Source organism: Leuresthes tenuis, unplaced genomic scaffold, assembly GCF_036924035.1.
Source record: "Leuresthes tenuis unplaced genomic scaffold, fLeuTen1.0.hap1 SCAF_11, whole genome shotgun sequence".
Taxonomy (NCBI): Eukaryota; Metazoa; Chordata; class Actinopteri; order Atheriniformes; family Atherinopsidae; genus Leuresthes; species Leuresthes tenuis.
Genome location: NW_027325365.1, coordinates 1798012 through 1818277, shown reverse-complemented (window position 1 = coordinate 1818277; position 20266 = coordinate 1798012). Strand labels below are relative to the sequence as shown.

Below are 20266 nucleotides of genomic sequence, written 5' to 3'. Positions count from 1 at the left end.
TAGTTACCAAAGAAATTCTGGATTCTCAGCTCAACAACAAATTTTCCCTTTTTTAACCGAAGCTTTTTAACGACTTCTCGTGTTCGTTGATATTTCTGCATTATTACTCAGAAATTTAGGCCCTCTGACCTGAAAAGGAGATTTTGACAGGACTTAGTGAAGGAAATAAAGCTATTAAAGAAGAAAAGTGGGAAGAAGCAGCCTCAGAGTCGCAGACAGAGAAGGAAGCTGGTCCCGACATGTCGGACAACACTGTTTATTTTCACGTGGTTTTGACAGCCGCTCCACACGGCTGAGTGAAAACAGTCTATGTGGGAGAGATGAGGCTTTACGCCTGATTCCCATGTCTGGACTAATGACAGAAACACACTTTCTCATGTGGTCCACCTGTCCCGGTGGCATCCCCTCAGCAGGGCTTGTTTGCTCTGTTGTAAAAGGACTGAATGACCCTCAGCGGGGGATTTCACTCCACTCATGACCCCCGGCTTTGTCTACACACAGCAGCTCGGACACCTGGTCCCTGGGATACTGTAGACCAGGGGTCGGGAACCTATGGCTCGCCAGCCAGGTGTGGCTCTTTTGATGATTGCATCTGGCTCGCAGATAAAACTAAATATTCTCACTTGTTTTAATCCATCCATCGATTTTTCATGTCCTGTTCAGGGCTGCAGGAGCAATTGTCCATTATTTTAACTGGATGATACTGGACTACGTTGGCCGTTGCAGCGTAAAACAGGTAAACGCCCCCTTTTGAATCAGTCTGCTCAGTCATTAGCTCAAAGCTAACCCTTCGACGAAGAAAAAAAGATGACGAGTATCGTACATTTCAGTCCCCCGAATGGACTGAAGAATTCGCCTTTGTGGAGAGAGCAAATTCTGCGGTGTGTCTAATTTGCAAAGACAAAATTACATCGATGAAACGGTCGAATGTAAAGCGGCACTTCGACACGCGCCATGCTACCTTTGCATCAAAATACCCAGCAGGAGGCAGCAGAAAGAAAGCGTGCCAAGAGCTACTGAGCAGGGTACAAGCTAGAGCTACTGAGCAGGGTACAAGCTAGAGCTACTGAGCAGGGTACAAGCTAGAGCTACTGAGCAGGGTACAAGCTAGAGCTACAGAGCAGGGTACAAGCTAGAGCTACTGAGCAGGGTACAAGCTAGAGCTACTGAGCAGGGTACAAGCTAGAGCTACTGAGCAGGGTACAAGCTAGAGCTACTGAGCAGGGTACAAGCAGCCAGCAGCAACCCGGCAAGGTGACTATAATTCTGCTAGCTTTGCTGGATCTTTAGCAATAGTGAGGAACGGAAAACCATTCACAGATGGCGAGTATGCTAATAAATAATATGCTAATATATGCTAATAAATAATATGCTAATAAATAATATGCTAATGAATTCAGAGGCTTATTATACTGACATTTAGTTGAATTCACTTTTAAAATATATTATATGGCTCTCATTGAAATAAATTTCCAAATTTTTTGCTTTCATGGCTCTCTTAGTCTAAAAGCTTCCCGACCCCTGCTGTAGTCGTATGATTGCCACCTTCGGTAGGGACACCTGGGTTCAAACCCCCGGCATGAAAGGTCCTACCTCCAGGAAGGAAAAGACCCCCTTACCCTACCTGTGAGTCACTTTAAATGCATAAGAATCATCTAAAGCCATCTGACCAAACAGCAACTACCACCAATAGCTGAACTCAGAGGTCAGAGGTCAGAGGTCAGTAGTTTGCTGTACAGAGGCTCAACAAAGCTCTAATCTTTAAAGAGCTTTAGTTTTACCGAAATTCCTGAAAAATGTGTTGTTTTGCTGCGATTTGAGCTCCACAGTGAGTTTATTTCTCATTTAAACCTTGTCGGGGTTCTTTGTATTTGCATAAAAAGTCCTCAGAATAAAAAGGTTTTTATTGGTGATACATAACGAGTTTAAGCCACTTTAAATGAAACCTGATGAGTTCATGGGTCTGATTCAACTTTTTAAGCCTTTTTCTTGGATAAAAACAGCTGTTGTGTGTTAAAAAATATCCACTGCATGCCAGACTGGCTTAAAGGAGGAGGAGAAATGATCATTTGTTCTAAATCTTTCTGACCATCATCCCTGGAACACACAGAAACTGTTGTGAAAAATGGGAAAAGAGAGCAAAGTTCAAGCCCTGACGCTGGCTTTCTGTTACTCTTACATTATCAGTCTGGGAGCAAGTAGCAGAATCTGTCAGACACCGACTCCCCCACCTCAGAAAGATGCAACTCTCTCCAAAGCAGTTCACACAAAGAGAAATAAAGATCCTGCAGGGTTCTGTTCTGGTCTCTTATCATGTGATTTACTGAACACATCAGCTGAGAAACTGTGAGAACGAGCAGGTTTGTTTGGTTCAGCCTGGAGAGTTCTAGCTGCTCTGAGCATCTGTTTTACAGCTTAAAGTCAACTCCATGAGGTGAATGCAATGTTTGGGAAGCGATTCCAACAACAAGAGCAGGATTCAGTCACTTCTTTAGCATCGCTCTGGTGTTAACTGACCTCACACCTGACCCTGATTACTCTGCCAGGAGCTTTAGAGCTAATAGCTGCTGTAAAACTCTGCCTTTATTTCCACAGAAGCCTGAGGAAACAAAGGAAAAAATAACTATGTTAACTAAATGAACTGTGACAAAACAAGGAAAAAAAGAGGTTTTGATCGATCGAATCAGAAAATAATAATTAGAAAACATTTAGTTATCCAAACAAAAAATTAACTTTTATTTTCAGGGTTGATTTAGCAGAGGAAGAGGAAACAGGTGCAGCTCTTTATATCACTGAAAAGTTCAGTAAAACATGAGATTAGGACATTTTAACTGAAACGGTTCATTTCAGCGTAAAATTCAGAGGTTTGACACAATAATTCAATTATTTTCATTTGTTTAAAGCACCAATTCAATCCCATTTTAATCAGTGTGTTTCAGATTAATTCATTCATAAGAAGTCGCCCAACTGCTCTGAAAACTGGAAGAATTGAGAGGATTTTAACCTCTTTTCCTTGTTAAAACTGGATTTAATGTGACTTTATAGGCAGGTTTTTTACAGCCACAGAAAGCAGCAGAAACAACAGCCGTAAAGGTGTAATTAGCACTCACTTCTCAGGACTAACGGCATTGATTTTGTGTGTTCGCAGGAGTTATCAGCACTCTCTCAGCTTTGGATCGTGAGGATAAACCTGAGCACAGCATCGAGGTCAGACTCTCATAAACAGCATTTTCTCTTCCTTCAAACTGAGGCTGAAACAGGGAAAAACAGGTCCTGCGGCTGCATAGTGCATCAAAGGTTCAGAGTATGGATAAATCCACGTTCTGCAGGCTGTTAGAGGCCAGCTGACTTCCTGTTTCAATCTGCTGCAGACATGAATCAGAGCGAGAACACGCTCCACATTAGCAGGAGCAGCTACTGAACTACTGTTAAACAGCAGCGTTCCAGACAAAAACCTCAGATTTTCTGCTGCAACTTCAGGTGGATTCATTTCACACAGCGGATTAATGAAATAACACAGCTAGCATTTAGTTTTAATTAATTAAATGGACCGCATGGGGTGCAGAAGGCTGCTGAAAGTTAGCATTTTCACCATCTCATTATTTTCCCAATCAGCCGTTCAGTCTCTTAATATTCGGAAAATTGTGGATGAACTTTCACTCAAGTTTCATTGATTAGTTTCCTGGAGATCGACCGTTTGATTAGTTAATAGCTGCAGCTGTAATTTCCACCACAGGTGTTTATTGATCTTTATGTGTATATCAGCTCATTTATATAGTTCCAATCAGGAGTTATTTGGTGGAAGTAGACTGACGTTGATGGAATAACTGAAATGATAATAGTTTGTTTTAAGGTTAATTTGAAATGTAAAATAATAAAATATAAAATAAAATAAATAAGATAAAATGAAATTAAATAAATAAAATAAATAAGATAAAATAAATAAGATAAATAAGATAAAATAAAATAAATAAAATAAATAAAATAAATAAATAAAATAAATAAATAAGATAAAATAGATAAATAAATAAGATAAAATAAAATAAATAAAATAGATAAATAAATAAGATAAGATAAAATAAATAAAATAAATGAAATAAATAACATAAATAAAACAAATAACATAAATAAAATAAATAAAATAAATAAAATAAATAAAATAAATAAAATAAATAAAATAAATAAAATAAATAAAATGTCAATTATTTTACTTTCTATTAACTGTTCTGCTCTGAAGTTCAGTTCACAGTTTTCTTTTATCTCCTTTAGTTTAATTATCGCGTTCTACGCTCTTTAACCGCCAGGTAATCGTGTCGGATAACGGCTCGCCGTCTCTGAGATCCACCGCCACCGTCGTGATTCAAGTTCTGGACGCCAACGACAACCGGCCGAAGTTCACAGACAAACTTTTCCACGTCAAGCTGCTGGAGCAGAGCCGGCAGGGCGGTAAAAAGGAAGTCTGCAGGATGGTCGCTCGAGACGATGACGAGGGCTCGAACGCCATGGTGACGTACAAGCTGCAGGACAGCAGTGACGAGCGCTTTCAGATCGACGCGCTGACCGGTGTGGTGACATCACTGGGGGATTTCTGGCCGGGGAACTACACCATTCTGACAGTAGGTGCTTCAGCAGCTGTTTAAAGAGGTTAAACTCCCTGGAAACACTTTCACAGGCTGTAAATGTTCCCAGTTTGTCATCACTTTCCATCTTTATCAGCCGTAGAGAAGCTGAGGGACTGATTATTTATTCTGACACATGACCAACAGTCCCGTCTCCATCCATCCATGGAAAGAGGAGACAGCAGATCTGTTCTGGCTTCAGAACACGTAAAACACATGATGGGAAAGTGCAGATTCCTTTTCCTCTTTGGTAATTATTAGATAAATTAATTAATTAATTCAAAGTTGGACCTCACCGGCTCCTTTGGTGGGAGAAGATGCCAAATTGTGTCGTTACCGGCGGCAGAGAACTGCTCTGGAAGCAGAAAACCGTGTTTATCTGCAGAAAACATTTAGTTATCCAAACAAAACTTGAACTTTTATTTTCAGGGTTGATTTAGCAGAGGAAGAAGAAACAGGTGCAGCTCTTTATATCACTGAAAAGTTCAGTAAAACATGAGATTAGGACATTTTAACTGAAACGGTTCATTTCAGCGTTAAATTCAGAGGTTTGACACAATAATTCAATTATTTTTATTTGTTTAAAGCACCAATTCAATCCCATTTTAATCAGTGTGTTTCAGATTAATTCATTGATAAGAAGTCGCCCAACTGCTCTGAAAACTGGAAGAATTGAGAGGATTTTAACCTCTTTTTCTTGTTAAAACTGGAGATGATGTTCTGCTGAGCCTGGATTTAATGTGACTTTATAGGCAGGTTTTTCACAAAGTTTACAGAAAGCAGCAGAAACAACAGCCGTAAAGGTGTAATTAGCACTCACTTCTCAGATCTGTTCTGGCTTCAGAACACGTAAAACACATGATGGGAAAGTGCAGATTCCTTTTCCTCTTTGGTAATTATTAGATAAATTAATAAATTAATTAAAAGTTGGACCTCACCGGCTCCTTTGGTGGGAGAAGATGCCAACTTGTGTCGTTACCGGCGGCAGAGAACTGCTCTGGAAGCAGAAAACCGTGTTTATCTGCAGAAAACAAAGCTTATTGTGTTCTGATAACCAGTTAATTGCTTTATAATTATGGGGAAATAGGGGGAGCTTCTCCACAGGACCACCAGTCAGCAGGAGAGTCACGCCAGCGCACAGATGGCAGCTGTGGTGACCGACGGGAACAGGAATGTCCTGATGACTCAGCAGTTAGTTGCCAGGCTTTGTTTGAGCAGCTGCTGGCTGAAGCAGAGACGTTGATCAAACTTTCTCCTGCTGTCCGAGCCGTCGGCTCCAAAAACTGCAGGTGGAAGCCACGAAGTTCAGCTCTGAATCAGCTCCGAATCAGCTCCGAATCAGCTTCGAATCAGCTCCGAATCAGTTCCGAATCAGTTCCGAATCAGTTCTAAATCAGTTCTAAATCAGTTCTGAATCAGCTCCGAATCAGCTCTGAATCAGTTCTGGATCAGCTCTGAATCAGCTCTGAATCAGTTCTGAATCAGCTCCGAATCAGTTCCGAATCAGCTCAGAATCAGTTCTAAATCAGTTCTGAATCAGCTCCGAATCAGCTCTGGATCAGCTCTGAATCAGCTCTGAATCAGCTCTGGATCAGCTCTGAATCAGTTCTGAATCAGCTCTGTATCAGTTCTGGATCAGTTCTGAATCAGCTCTGAATCAGTTCTGAATCAGCTCTGAATCAGTTCTGGATCAGCTCTGAATCAGCTCTGAATCAGTTCTGGATCAGCTCTGAATCAGTTCTGAATCAGTTCTGAATCAGCTCCAAATCAGTTCCGAATCAGTTCTGAATCAGCTCCGAATCAGCTCCGAATCAGCTCTGGATCAGCTCTGGATCAGCTCTGAATCAGCTCTGGATCAGCTCTGGATCAGCTCTGGATCAGCTCTGGATCAGTTCTGAATCAGCTCTGAATCAGCTCTGGATCAGCTCTGAATCAGTTCTGGATCAGCTCTGAATCAGCTCTGAATCAGCTCTGGATCAGCTCTGGATCAGCTCTGAATCAGCTCTGGATCAGCTCTGGATCAGTTCTGAATCAGCTCTGTATCAGTTCTGGATCAGTTCTGAATCAGCTCTGAATCAGCTCTGAATCAGTTCCGAATCAGCTCTGAATCAGTTCTGAATCAGCTCTGAATCAGTTCTGGATCAGTTCTGAATCAGCTCCGAATCAGTTCCGAATCAGCTCCGAATCAGCTCCGAATCAGCTCCGAATCAGTTCCGAATCAGTTCCGAATCAGTTCCGAATCAGCTCCGAATCAGTTCCGAATCAGCTCTGAATCAGTTCTGAATCAGTTCCGAATCAGTTCCGAATCAGTTCCGAATCAGTTCCGAATCAGCTCTGAATCAGCTCCGAATCAGCTCCGAATCAGTTCTGAATCAGTTCCGAATCAGTTCCGAATCAGTTCCGAATCAGCTCCGAATCAGCTCTGAATCAGCTCCGAATCAGTTCTGAATCAGTTCTGAATCAGCTCTGAATCAGCTCCGAATCAGTTCTGAATCAGCTCCGAATCAGCTCCGAATCAGTTCTGAATCAGTTCTGAATCAGCTCTGAATCAGCTCCGAATCAGTTCTGAATCAGCTCCGAATCAGCTCCGAATCAGCTCTGAATCAGCTCCGAATCAGCTCCGAATCAGCTCTGAATCAGTTCTGAATCAGCTGAAACGGGCTGTGGCCACATCCTCTCATATAATATTATTATTCTTTAAAATAAGCACGGCTTCACTGACACCTTTTAGCTCAAATCGCTTCGCTTCATCCAGGCTGCTTCCACGCACTGCAGAGCGCCTTTTTTTGTTCTGATCTGTGGTTTTTCCCGTTTCCTTTGGTTAGATCCTGACCTTTTGTTCACTGCTGTTAGTTTTCCACCTGTTCTCCCCTCAGGATATGCTCCCCTTTCCTCTCTGCCAGATCCCTGGATGGTTCCTTCTCGCCAGTCCATCAGTTATTCCTCATTTGCTCCTTTCTGTTAATAACTTTGCTCGCCCTGCGGCGGCACCTTCGGTTCTGCTGATATTCATTGGCTGGCTCCACCTCCTCCTTCAGCCAACCGTGACCCTTCCAGGATCTGTCCCACAGCGTAAATGTGTTTCAGATTAATTCATTCATAAGAAGTCGCCAAACTGCTCTGAAAACTGGAAGAATTGAGAGGATTTTAACCTCTTTTCCTTGTTAAAACTAGAGATGATGTTCTGCTGAGCCTGGATTTAATGTGACTTTATAGGCACAAAGTTTACAGAAAGCAGCAGAAACAACAGCCGTAAAGGTGTAATTAGCACCCTCACTTCTCAGATCTGTTCTGGCTTCAGAACACGTAAAACACATGATGGGAAAGTGCAGATTCCTTTTCCTCTTTGGTAATTATTAGATAAATTAATTAATTAATTCAAAGTTGGACCTCACCGGCTCCTTTGGTGGGAGAAGATGCCAACTTGTGTCGTTACCGGCGGCAGAGAACTGCTCTGGAAGCAGAAAACAAAGCTTATTGTGTTCTGATAACAAGTTAATTGCTTTATAATTATGGGGAAATAGGGGAAGCTTCTCCACAGGACCACCAGTCAGCAGGAGAGTCACGCCAGCGCACAGATGGCAGCTGTGGTGACCGACGGGAACAGGAATGTCCTGATGACTCAGCAGATAGTTACCAGGCTTTGTTTGAGCAGCTGCTGGCTGAAGCAGAGACGTTGATCAAACTTTCTCCTGCTGTCCGAGCCGTCGGCTCCAAAAACTGCAGGTGGAAGCCACGAAGTTCAGCTCTGAATCAGCTCCGAATCAGCTCCGAATCAGTTCCGAATCAGTTCTGAATCAGCTCAGAATCAGCTCTGAATCAGCTCTGAATCAGCTCCGAATCAGCTCCGAATCAGCTCCGAATCAGTTCCGAATCAGCTCCGAATCAGCTCCGGATCAGCTCCGAATCAGCTCCGAATCAGCTCCGAATCAGCTCCGAATCAGCTCCGAATCAGCTCCGAATCAGTTCCGGATCAGTTCTGAATCAGCTCTGAATCAGCTCCGAATCAGTTCTGAATCAGTTCCGAATCAGCTCTGAATCAGCTCCGAATCAGTTCTGGATCAGTTCTGAATCAGCTCCGAATCAGCTCTGAATCAGTTCTGGATCAGTTCTGAATCAGCTCTGAATCAGCTCTGAATCAGTTCCGAATCAGCTCCGAATCAGCTCCGAATCAGCTCCGAATCAGTTCCGAATCAGTTCCGAATCAGTTCCGAATCAGCTCCGAATCAGTTCCGAATCAGCTCTGAATCAGTTCCGAATCAGTTCCGAATCAGTTCCGAATCAGTTCCGAATCAGCTCTGAATCAGCTCCGAATCAGCTCCGAATCAGTTCTGAATCAGTTCCGAATCAGTTCCGAATCAGTTCCGAATCAGCTCCGAATCAGCTCTGAATCAGCTCCGAATCAGTTCTGAATCAGTTCTGAATCAGCTCTGAATCAGCTCCGAATCAGTTCTGAATCAGCTCCGAATCAGCTCCGAATCAGTTCTGAATCAGTTCTGAATCAGCTCTGAATCAGCTCCGAATCAGTTCTGAATCAGCTCCGAATCAGCTCCGAATCAGCTCTGAATCAGCTCCGAATCAGCTCCGAATCAGCTCTGAATCAGTTCTGAATCAGCTGAAACGGGCTGTGGCCACATCCTCTCATATAATATTATTATTCTTTAAAATAAGCACGGCTTCACTGACACCTTTTAGCTCAAATCGCTTCGCTTCATCCAGGCTGCTTCCACGCACTGCAGAGCGCCTTTTTTTGTTCTGATCTGTGGTTTTTCCCGTTTCCTTTGGTTAGATCCTGACCTTTTGTTCACTGCTGTTAGTTTTCCACCTGTTCTCCCCTCAGGATATGCTCCCCTTTCCTCTCTGCCAGATCCCTGGATGGTTCCTTCTCGCCAGTCCATCAGTTATTCCTCATTTGCTCCTTTCTGTTAATAACTTTGCTCGCCCTGCGGCGGCACCTTCGGTTCTGCTGATATTCATTGGCTGGCTCCACCTCCTCCTTCAGCCAACCGTGACCCTTCCAGGATCTGTCCCACAGCGTAAATGTGTTTCAGATTAATTCATTCATAAGAAGTCGCCAAACTGCTCTGAAAACTGGAAGAATTGAGAGGATTTTAACCTCTTTTCCTTGTTAAAACTAGAGATGATGTTCTGCTGAGCCTGGATTTAATGTGACTTTATAGGCACAAAGTTTACAGAAAGCAGCAGAAACAACAGCCGTAAAGGTGTAATTAGCACCCTCACTTCTCAGATCTGTTCTGGCTTCAGAACACGTAAAACACATGATGGGAAAGTGCAGATTCCTTTTCCTCTTTGGTAATTATTAGATAAATTAATTAATTAATTCAAAGTTGGACCTCACCGGCTCCTTTGGTGGGAGAAGATGCCAACTTGTGTCGTTACCGGCGGCAGAGAACTGCTCTGGAAGCAGAAAACAAAGCTTATTGTGTTCTGATAACAAGTTAATTGCTTTATAATTATGGGGAAATAGGGGAAGCTTCTCCACAGGACCACCAGTCAGCAGGAGAGTCACGCCAGCGCACAGATGGCAGCTGTGGTGACCGACGGGAACAGGAATGTCCTGATGACTCAGCAGATAGTTACCAGGCTTTGTTTGAGCAGCTGCTGGCTGAAGCAGAGACGTTGATCAAACTTTCTCCTGCTGTCCGAGCCGTCGGCTCCAAAAACTGCAGGTGGAAGCCATGAAGTTCAGCTCTGAATCAGCTCCGAATCAGTTCTGAATCAGCTCAGAATCAGCTCTGAATCAGCTCTGAATCAGCTCCGAATCAGCTCCGAATCAGCTCCGAATCAGTTCCGAATCAGCTCCGAATCAGCTCCGGATCAGCTCCGAATCAGCTCCGAATCAGCTCCGAATCAGCTCCGAATCAGCTCCGAATCAGCTCCGAATCAGTTCCGGATCAGTTCTGAATCAGCTCTGAATCAGCTCCGAATCAGTTCTGAATCAGTTCCGAATCAGCTCTGAATCAGCTCCGAATCAGTTCTGGATCAGTTCTGAATCAGCTCCGAATCAGCTCTGAATCAGTTCTGGATCAGTTCTGAATCAGCTCTGAATCAGCTCTGAATCAGTTCTGAATCAGCTCTGAATCAGTTCTGAATCAGCTCCGAATCAGCTCCGAATCAGTTCTGGATCAGTTCTGAATCAGCTCTGAATCAGTTCTGAATCAGTTCTGAATCAGCTCTGAATCAGCTCCGAATCAGCTCTGAATCAGCCCTGAATCAGCTCTGAATCAGTTCTGAATCAGTTCTGAATCAGTTCTGAATCAGCTCTGAATCAGTTCTGAATCAGTTCTGAATCAGCTCTGAATCAGCTCTGAATCAGTTCCGAATCAGCTCTGAATCAGCTCTGAATCAGTTCTGAATCAGCTCTGAATCAGTTCTGAATCAGTTCTGAATCAGCTCTGAATCACCTCTGAATCAGCTCTGAATCAGCTCCGAATCAGTTCTGAATCAGCTCTGAATCAGCTCTGAATCAGCTGAAACGAGCTGTGGCCACATCCTCTCATATAATATTATTATTCTTTAAAATAAGTGATTCACTGACACCTTTTAGTTCAAATCGCTTCGCTTCATCCAGGCCGCTTCCACGCACTGCAGAGCGCCTTTTTTTGTTCTGATCTGTGGTTTTTCCCGTTTCCTTTGGTTAGATCCTGACCTTTTGTTCACTGCTGTTAGTTTTCCACCTGTTCTCCCCTCAGGATATGCTCCCCTTTCCTCTCTGCCAGATCCCTGGATGGTTCCTTCTCGCCAGTCCATCAGTTATTCCTCATTTGCTCCTTTCTGTTAATAACTTTGCTCGCCCTGCGGCGGCACCTTCGCTTCTGCTGATATTCATTGGCTGGCTCCACCTCCTCCTTCAGCCAACCGTGACCCTTCCAGGATCTGTCCCACAGCGTAAATGTGTTTCAGATTAATTCATTCATAAGAAGTCATCCAACTGCTCTGAAAACTGGAAGAATTGAGAGGATTTTAACCTCTTTTCCTTGTTAAAACTGGAGATGATGTTCTGCTGAGCCTGGATTTAATGTCACTTTATAGGCACAAAGTTTACAGAAAGCAGCAGAAACAACAGCCGTAAAGGTGTAATTAGCACCCTCACTTCTCAGATCTGTTCTGGCTTCAGAACACGTAAAACACATGATGGCAAAGTGCAGATTCCTTTTCCTCTTTGGTAATTATTAAATAAATTAATTAATTAATTAAAAGTTGGACCTCACCGGCTCCTTTGGTGGGAGAAGATGCCAAATTGTGTCGTTACCGGCGGCAGAGAACTGCTCTGGAAGCAGAAAACCGTGTTTATCTGCAGAAAACATTTAGTTATCCAAACAAAACTTGAACTTTTATTTTCAGGGTTGATTTAGCAGAGGAAGAAGAAACAGGTGCAGCTCTTTATATCACTGAAAAGTTCAGTAAAACATGAGATTAGGACATTTTAACTGAAACGGTTCATTTCAGCGTAAAGTTCAGAGGTTTGACACAATAATTCAATTATTTTTATTTGTTTAAAGCACCAATTCAATCCCATTTTAATCAGTGTGTTTCAGATTAATTCATTGATAAGAAGTCGCCCAACTGCTCTGAAAACTGGAAGAATTGAGAGGATTTTAACCTCTTTTCCTTGTTAAAGCTGGAGATGATGTTCTGCTGAGCCTGGATTTAATGTGACTTTATAGGCAGGTTTTTCACAAAGTTTACAGAAAGCAGCAGAAACAACAGCCGTAAAGGTGTAATTAGCACTCTCACTTCTCAGATCTGTTCTGGCTTCAGAACACGTAAAACACATGATGGGAAAGTGCAGATTCCTTTTCCTCTTTGGTAATTATTAAATAAAGTAATTAATTAATTAAAAGTTGGACCTCACCGGCTCCTTTGGTGGGAGAAGATGCCAAATTGTGTCGTTACCGGCGGCAGAGAACTGCTCTGGAAGCAGAAAACCGTGTTTATCTGTAGAAAACATTTAGTTATCCAAACAAAACTTGAACTTTTATTTTCAGGGTTGATTTAGCAGAGGAAGAAGAAACAGGTGCAGCTCTTTATATCACTGAAAAGTTCAGTAAAACATGAGATTAGGACATTTTAACTGAAACGGTTCATTTCAGCGTAAAGTTCAGAGGTTTGACACAATAATTCAATTATTCTTATTTGTTTAAAGCACCAATTCAATCCCATTTTAATCAGTGTGTTTCAGATTAATTCATTCATAAGAAGTCGCCCAACTGCTCTGAAAACTGGAAGAATTGAGAGGGTTTTAACCTCTTTTCCTTGTTAAAACTGGATTTAATGTGACTTTATAGGCAGGTTTTTCACAGCGTTTTCTTCTAATGAGGCAGAGCATGAACCCACTGCCACACAGAAAACCTCTTCAGGTCATGTTGACTTGACCTGGCTCTGCTTTTTAAAACAGAACTGACCTGGTTGTGTTTTGTTCCACTTCAGATCACAGATTTCACGACATGCATCCCAGCAGAATTCTTCCTGCTTCTGTCTTCTATCTATTTGCAGATAATTTCTCTTGCTTTTTCCAGGTCAAAGCCACAGACCAGGGCAGCCCGCCGAGCTCATCCACAGCTCGGCTCGACATCGAGTGGGTCCAGCCGTCGCCCTCCGCTGAGCCCATCGTATTCGAGGAGCCTCACTTCACCTTTGCTGTCATGGAAACGGAGCCCGTCACTCACATGGTGGGCATCATCATGACGGAGACGCATCGGCCGCTGCTGTGGTTCGACATCGCAGGTGAGTGGTTCTGATGAACAAGGGCGTAACCATGGTTTAGAAACAAAATTGTTAAGTGCATTATCTACAATTCTTTATTTATATATGAAAAATTGGACATTTAGAACATAGTTTAGAGGACTACATTGACCATGTAAGTTCACATCTAAAGGAATAGTGTAATTTCTCCGAGACAGTGACTGCCCCCCCACTTTGTTTTGGTTAGTTGCTTCCTGTTTACTGACCTTAAACACACCTACCAATTACAGTTATGCTCTTCCAGTAGTTCTGTAGCAAATAGGACAGCTTCCAATGGAAAACGACCAAATACCCAAAGCATGTTGATGGAAATATTTTAATAAGGACAACTAATGATGTAACAAATTACAGACTTTTCCTTTAACAAAAATGTGCTGAGGACTTTTAAGTCCAGGTTCATTTCTATTGTGTCAGTGTCTCAAAATGTGCATTAACAATGAAAAGTCTAATAGTCTAATGTTATTTTTGTTTTAAGTTGTTTTATTTTGAAAGGGGGTGGAAGTTTATTTTGTTGATTCTGTGTTGGATTTCCTGTTCTGGTACAATCTGCTCTGTTGAGCAGCGGCTCCGTCAAAAGTAGAAGTCCAACGTAAAGATAAGGAGAGCCGCTGCTGAGACGGCGGCGCAGCCGTTACCACGGTAACACACGGAAATAAGTTGAAAATAACTAAGACATAACCAGAGACCGATCCCTTGACAGGGTTCATAAAAGGAGAACATGCATTTTACATATTTTCTTCTTTATATTGGGGGGGGGACAGGTTGGTATTTTCTCAATATTGGGGGGGACACGACCCCCCCAAAGAATGCGTGGTTACGCCATAGGTGGAACCACTTTGAGGTTTGGCGCTTTTCTACATCGTAAAAGAGACTTTTTTTCATTTCAGACAGTGGATTCGGTGAAGTTCTGAGTGTCAGAAGTGAGGAGAATCGAGTTAACTTGACCTTTATGAACATAATGAGTTCTACACAGAGCTCAGTCGGTTGGATCTGTGTGAAACGAGGTTTAAACAGGTTGATCTGTGCATCAGAGCTTTTTGTTTTTCTATAAAACTTGTTCCTTTATTTCCTTTTCGAGGCGTTTTTAGGTGATTAATAGCAGCACTTTAATCACTTTAAACTGGTCCTTCAGATAAGTTTGGATCATTTGGTGATTTTGGGTGCTTAAAATCAGTTTTTTAAGCACTGAAGGCACTTCTTCTCTGACACGACCCCCCAAAGAACGCGTGGTTACGCCATAGCTGATGAAGAACAAGCATCTCCCAAAGGAGGGTAATGGCATCTAAAAGGAGCCAAACGATGGATAGAAAGACTGTTAATATTTATTTGATATTTATTTAAAATAAATAAAATAAATAAAATAAATAAAATAAATAAAATAAATAAAATAAATAAATAAAATAAATAAAATAAATAAATAAAATAAATAAAATAAATAAAATGTCAATTATTCTTTTACTTTCTATTAACTGTCCTGCTCTGAAGTTCAGTTCACAGTTTTCTTTTATCTCCTTTAATTTAACTATCGTGTTCTACGCTCTTTAACCGTAATCGTGTCGGATAACGGCTCGCCGTCTCTGGCTCCGTCAGACGGCGGCGCGCCCGGTGGGTCACTCTCATTGGCTAGAGTGTTAGCGATCAACAACGGCGACCGCGGTGCAGCCGTTACCACGGTAACACACGGAAATAAGTTGAAAATAAATAAGACATAACCAGAGACCGATCCCTTGACAGGGTTCATAAAAGGAGAACATGCATTTTGCATATTTTCTGCTGAATATTGGGGGGGGCAGGTTGGTATTTTCTCAATATTGAGAAAGAATGCGTGGTTACGCCATAGCTGATGAAGAACAAGCATCTCCCAAAGGAGGGTAATGGCATCTAAAAGGAGCCAAACGATGGATAGAAAGACTGTTAATATTTATTTCTGCAGCGCGCTCCCTCTGGTAAGAAAGCCCCTGAGATGAGAGCTCCCTGATTGCTGAATAACGCTCCTCATGGATCACAGCGAGCGTCTCCGGCTCTGCTTCTGTGTGCCGGGGAAATCAGATTTGACATTCACCACATTGCCACTTACACCAAACTGCTGACTTATGGAGCTGCGACACGTGGTAGAAAACAAGCGGGCGACGATCATCATCCGTCCTCATGAGCCTCCCTGCAAACAGCAGACCTGCTATTTTCAAAAAGGTCAGAAAAGTGAATGAAATTAGAGCCTGAGGTCGTGTGTCTGTTTATCAGAAAACTTCTAAATCAGCTCCTTGAGTTGTGTTTGTGCTGAATCTGAGCATCCGAACCCCAAATGAGAAGCAGAGCTCATGTTTCCAGTCAAAAAACTCAGCATTTAGTTGATTTTTTATCACAAAATGAATCAGTAAAACTCGGCTGTCCACGTGGAAAGCTCCAGCTAACACAACCTGCTCATGTTTTCACCCTGTGGTCACAGTTGTGCTTTTTGTGTTGTGCTGATTGAACCTGCCGACAGAACCGGGTCAGGCAGATTTTACTGCTTTTTTCTGGCTGTTGGCTTTATAAAAAGAATAAAAAAGAGACAAAAAAACAGGATTGTTCGGGTGGTAAAAACCGTTTTCCCTTACATGTCGTCACTGTTCTGAAAAGATGTTTGAGAACGATCGTGGTGAGCAGAGATAGCTGAAAAGTGGAAAGCATTGTTGTGGAAAGCTGTGAAGAAGTACAAAAAGCTTTGGAGTGATTGTGAAACAGCCTGTTTTTAGTTTGGACCAGAGGCTGCAAAACTGTCACCAAATTATTTTAGGCTTCTCTGAAGCACATGAGATTAAAAAGGTCCCAAGGAAACTGTCAGTATTAACAAAACCTTCATATTTGACACACTGGAGATGAATAGAGAGGAAAAGGGGTGGAGAAGAGGACAATAAAAGGTCTTGGTGTCAGCAGGACTTTTCTCTCTGAGAGGATAAATCAGCAGCGTTCCTTCTGTCATCGACTGCCAGATCAGCACAGCAGGGAAGATTAGCCATTCTTCCTCCTCTCTCATCCTCCTCTCAAACCTGATCATTGCTGTCACAGAGACCTTTACGGAAAATAAAAGGCATGAAAATGTCCTCAGCTGAAGTGGAAATCGTCTTAAATCGCCTTAAACCTGCTCCTTTTCAGCCTCCCAGGCGAACACATCAGGGTTGGCCAACAGTTTCCAGCCTGTAGTTTCATGTCCCGCCTGTAGCGGCAGGTCTCGCCTGTAGTGGCAGGTCTCGCCTGTAGTGGCAGGTCCCGCCTGTAGTGGCAGGTCCAGCCTGTAGCCGCAGGTCCCGTCTGTAGTGGCAGGACCTCGCCTGTAGTGGCAGGTCCCGTCTGTAGTGGCAGGTCCCGTCTGTAGCGGCAGGTCCTCGCCTGTAGTGGCAGGTCCCGCCTGTAGTGGCAGGTCCCGCCTGTAGCTGCAGGTCCCGCCTGTAGCGGCAGGTCTCGCCTGTAGTGGCAGGTCTCGCCTGTAGTGGCAGGTCCCGCCTGTAGTGGCAGGTCCAGCCTGTAGCCGCAGGTCCCGTCTGTAGTGGCAGGACCTCGCCTGTAGTGGCAGGTCCCGTCTGTAGTGGCAGGTCCCGTCTGTAGCGGCAGGTCCTCGCCTGTAGTGGCAGGTCCAGCCTGTAGTGGCAGGTCCCGCCTGTAGTGGCAGGTCCCGCCTGTAGTGGCAGGTCCCGTCTGTAGCGGCAGGTCCCGTCTGTAGTGGCAGGTCCAGCCTGTAGTGGCAGGTCCCGCCTGTAGTGGCAGGTCCCGCCTGTAGTGGCAGGTCCCGTCTGTAGCGGCAGGTCCTCGCCTGTAGTGGCAGGTCCCGTCTGTAGTGGCAGGTCCCGCCTGTAGTGGCAGGTCCCGTCTGTAGTGGCAGGTCCCGTCTGTAGCGGCAGGTCCTCGCCTGTAGTGGCAGGTCCCGTCTGTAGTGGCAGGTCCAGCCTGTAGTGGCAGGTCCCGCCTGTAGTGGCAGGTCCCGCCTGTAGTGGCAGGTCCCGTCTGTAGCGGCAGGTCCTCGCCTGTAGTGGCAGGTCCCGTCTGTAGTGGCAGGACCTCGCCTGTAGCTGCAGGTCCCGCCTGTAGCGGCAGGTCCCGCCTGTAGCCGCAGGTCCCGCCTGTAGCTGCAGGTCCCGTCTGTAGTGGCAGGACCTCGCCTGTAGCTGCAGGTCCCGTCTGTAGCCGCAGGTCCAGCCTGTAGTGGCAGGTCCCGCCTGTAGTGGCAGGTCCCGTCTGTAGCCGCAGGTCTCGCCTGTAGTGGCAGGTCCAGCCTGTAGCCGCAGGTCCCGCCTGTAGTGGCAGGTCCCGCCTGTAGTGGCAGGTCCAGCCTGTATCCGCAGGTCTCGCCTGTAGTTGCAGGTCCCGCCTGTAGTGGCAGGTCCCCACCTGTAGTGGCAGGTCCCCACCTGTAGCTGCAGGTCTCGCCTGTAGAGGCAGGTCCCGCCTGTAGAGGCAGGTCCCGCCTGTAGCTACAGGTCCCGCCTGTAGCGGCAGGTCCCGCCTGTAGCGGCAGGTCCCGCCTGTAGCAGCAGGTCCAGCCTGTAGGGACCTGCTGCTACCTGTAGCGGCAGGTCCCACCTGTAGCGGCAGGTCCCGCCTGTAGCAGCAGGTCCAGCCTGTAGGGACCTGCTGCTACCTGTAGCGGCAGGTCCCACCTGTAGTGGCAGGTCCCGCCTGTAGCTGCAGGTCCCGCCTGTAGCGGCAGGTCTCGCCTGTAGCTGCAGGTCCCACCTGTAGTGGCAGGTCCCGCCTGTAGCTGCAGGTCTCGCCTGTAGCGGCAGGTCTCACCTGTAGTGGCAGGTCCCTCCTGTAGCGGCAGGTCTCGCCTGTAGCTTCAGGTCTCGCCTGTAGCTTCAGGTCCCACCTGTAGTGGCAGGTCCCACCTGTAGTGGCAGGTCCCGTCTGTAGCGGCAGGTCTCGCCTGTAGCGGCAGGTCCTCGCCTGTAGCTACAGGTCCCCGCCTGTAGCGGCAGGTCCTCGCCTGTAGCGGCAGGTCCCCGCCTGTAGCGGCAGGTCCTCGCCTGTAGCGGCAGGTCCTCGCCTGTAGCTACAGGTCCCCGCCTGTAGCGGCAGGTCCCGCCTGTAGCGGCAGGTCCCGTCTGTAGTTGCAGGTCCCGCCTGTAGCGGCAGGTCCCGCCTGTAGCGGCAGGTCCCGCCTGTAGCGGCAGGTCCCGCCTGTAGAGGCACATCTCGTCTGTAGCGGCAGGTCCCGTCTGTAGTTGCAGGTCCCGCCTGTAGCGGCAGGTCCCGCCTGTAGTTGCAGGTCCCGCCTGTAGCGGCAGGTCCCGCCTGTAGCTACAGGTCCCCGCCTGTAGCGGCAGGTCCCGCCTGTAGCTACAGGTCCCCGCCTGTAGCGGCAGGTCCCGCCTGTAGCGGCAGGTCCTCGCCTGTAGCGGCAAGTCCCACCTGTAGCTGCAGGTCCCGCCTGTAGCGGCAGGTCCCGCCTGTAGCGGCAGGTCCCGCCTGTAGCGGCAGGTCCTCGCCTGTAGCTACAGGTCCCCACCTGTAGCTACAGGTCCCGCCTGTAGCGGCAGGTCCCGCCTGTAGCGGCAGGTCCCGCCTGTAGCTACAGGTCCCCACCTGTAGCTACAGGTCCCGCCTGTAGTGGCAGGTCCCGCCTGTAGCGGCAGGTCCCGCCTGTAGCTACAGGTCCCCACCTGTAGTGGCAGGTCCCGCCTGTAGCGGCAAGTCCCACCTGTAGCGGCAGGTCCCGCCTGTAGCGGCAGGTCCCGCCTGTAGCGGCAGGTCCTCGCCTGTAGCTACAGGTCCCCACCTGTAGCTGCAGGTCCCCACCTGTAGCGGCAGGTCCCGCCTGTAGCGGCAGGTCCTCGCCTGTAGCTGCAGGTCCCCACCTGTAGCGGCAGGTCCCGCCTGTAGCGGCAGGTCCCGCCTGTAGCGGCAGGTCCCGCCTGTAGCGGCAGGTCCCGCCTGTAGCTACAGGTCCCCACCTGTAGCGGCAGGTCCCGTCTGTAGCTGCAGGTCCCGTCTGTAGCTACAGGTCCCCACCTGTAGCGGCAGGTCTCGCCTGTAGCGGCAGGTCCCGTCTGTAGCGGCAGGTCCTCGCCTGTAGCGGCAGGTCCCGCCTGTAGCGGCAGCTCCTCGCCTGTAGCGGCAGCTCCTCGCCTGTAGCGGCAGGTCCCGCCTGTAGCGGCAGATCCCAGTACAGGCAGTTATTGATCTTTTGGGGGAAGTTTCCCCTCGCTGCTGTGTAATTGCACAGCTCCTAAAAGGTTTATATTTCTGTGGTGAAACTGAATTATTAACACACATTTTGACTTGTTGGGAACTTGTGTTCTAAAGCTGCTTCTTTGCAAGTGAAGTAGCCCCTTTGGGCATCACTTCTAGTGCAAAGTAGCAGAAGAGAACAGTCTTTCGCTCTCTTTCCATACTCATTAGTATAGTTTTTTGGACTAGAAATATTAGTCTGTACCTGAAAGGCCCATCCGACAGCAGAGCATGCACTGAAGCCTGCTGCTGGTTGTTCCACTAGTTTCAGCATGTTGGCTCCAAACAACAACTCTCACAGGACATTAGAAGAAGCCAAAAAGAAAGTATGAGGATCCGAGTGCTAATCCGTGCAGAGCGAGAGACGATAAACCCACAGAAAGCTTTGTCCAAGTGGCCCCTTTAGGACGAACCGAGTTAAGGAATCACTACCGTCTGAATAAATGTCAGCGCTGGTGGATCTTCATCACTTAATGTTCCCTGGATCATTAGAAAGGTCTTTGTTGATTGATTAGTTTATGTGCAGGCTGTGGTGCAGCTTTGTCAGAGAAACTGTTTAATTTTTCATTAAATAATCTATTTGAACCCCAGCTGTGAGGAAGCAGGAAGCCCACCAGACAGAGTCAAGTTCTGTTGCTGTTTTCCAGCAGGAGATGGGATAATTTTGTGTTAAATCA

The 20266-nt window shown here is 46.1% G+C and overlaps 1 protein-coding gene across 1 annotated transcript in view; it reads left to right on the top strand.

Annotated features, from left to right (window-relative positions):
• fat2 (FAT atypical cadherin 2) overlaps positions 1-20266 on the top strand; it is a 109401-nt gene that overhangs the window by 24490 nt on the left and 64645 nt on the right. Inside the window, exons 4-6 of the mRNA XM_072395138.1 lie at positions 3149-3207; positions 4305-4616; positions 13160-13367. Coding sequence (XP_072251239.1) covers positions 3149-3207; positions 4305-4616; positions 13160-13367 — 579 coding nt within the window. The remainder of the gene's footprint in view (positions 1-3148; positions 3208-4304; positions 4617-13159; positions 13368-20266) is intronic.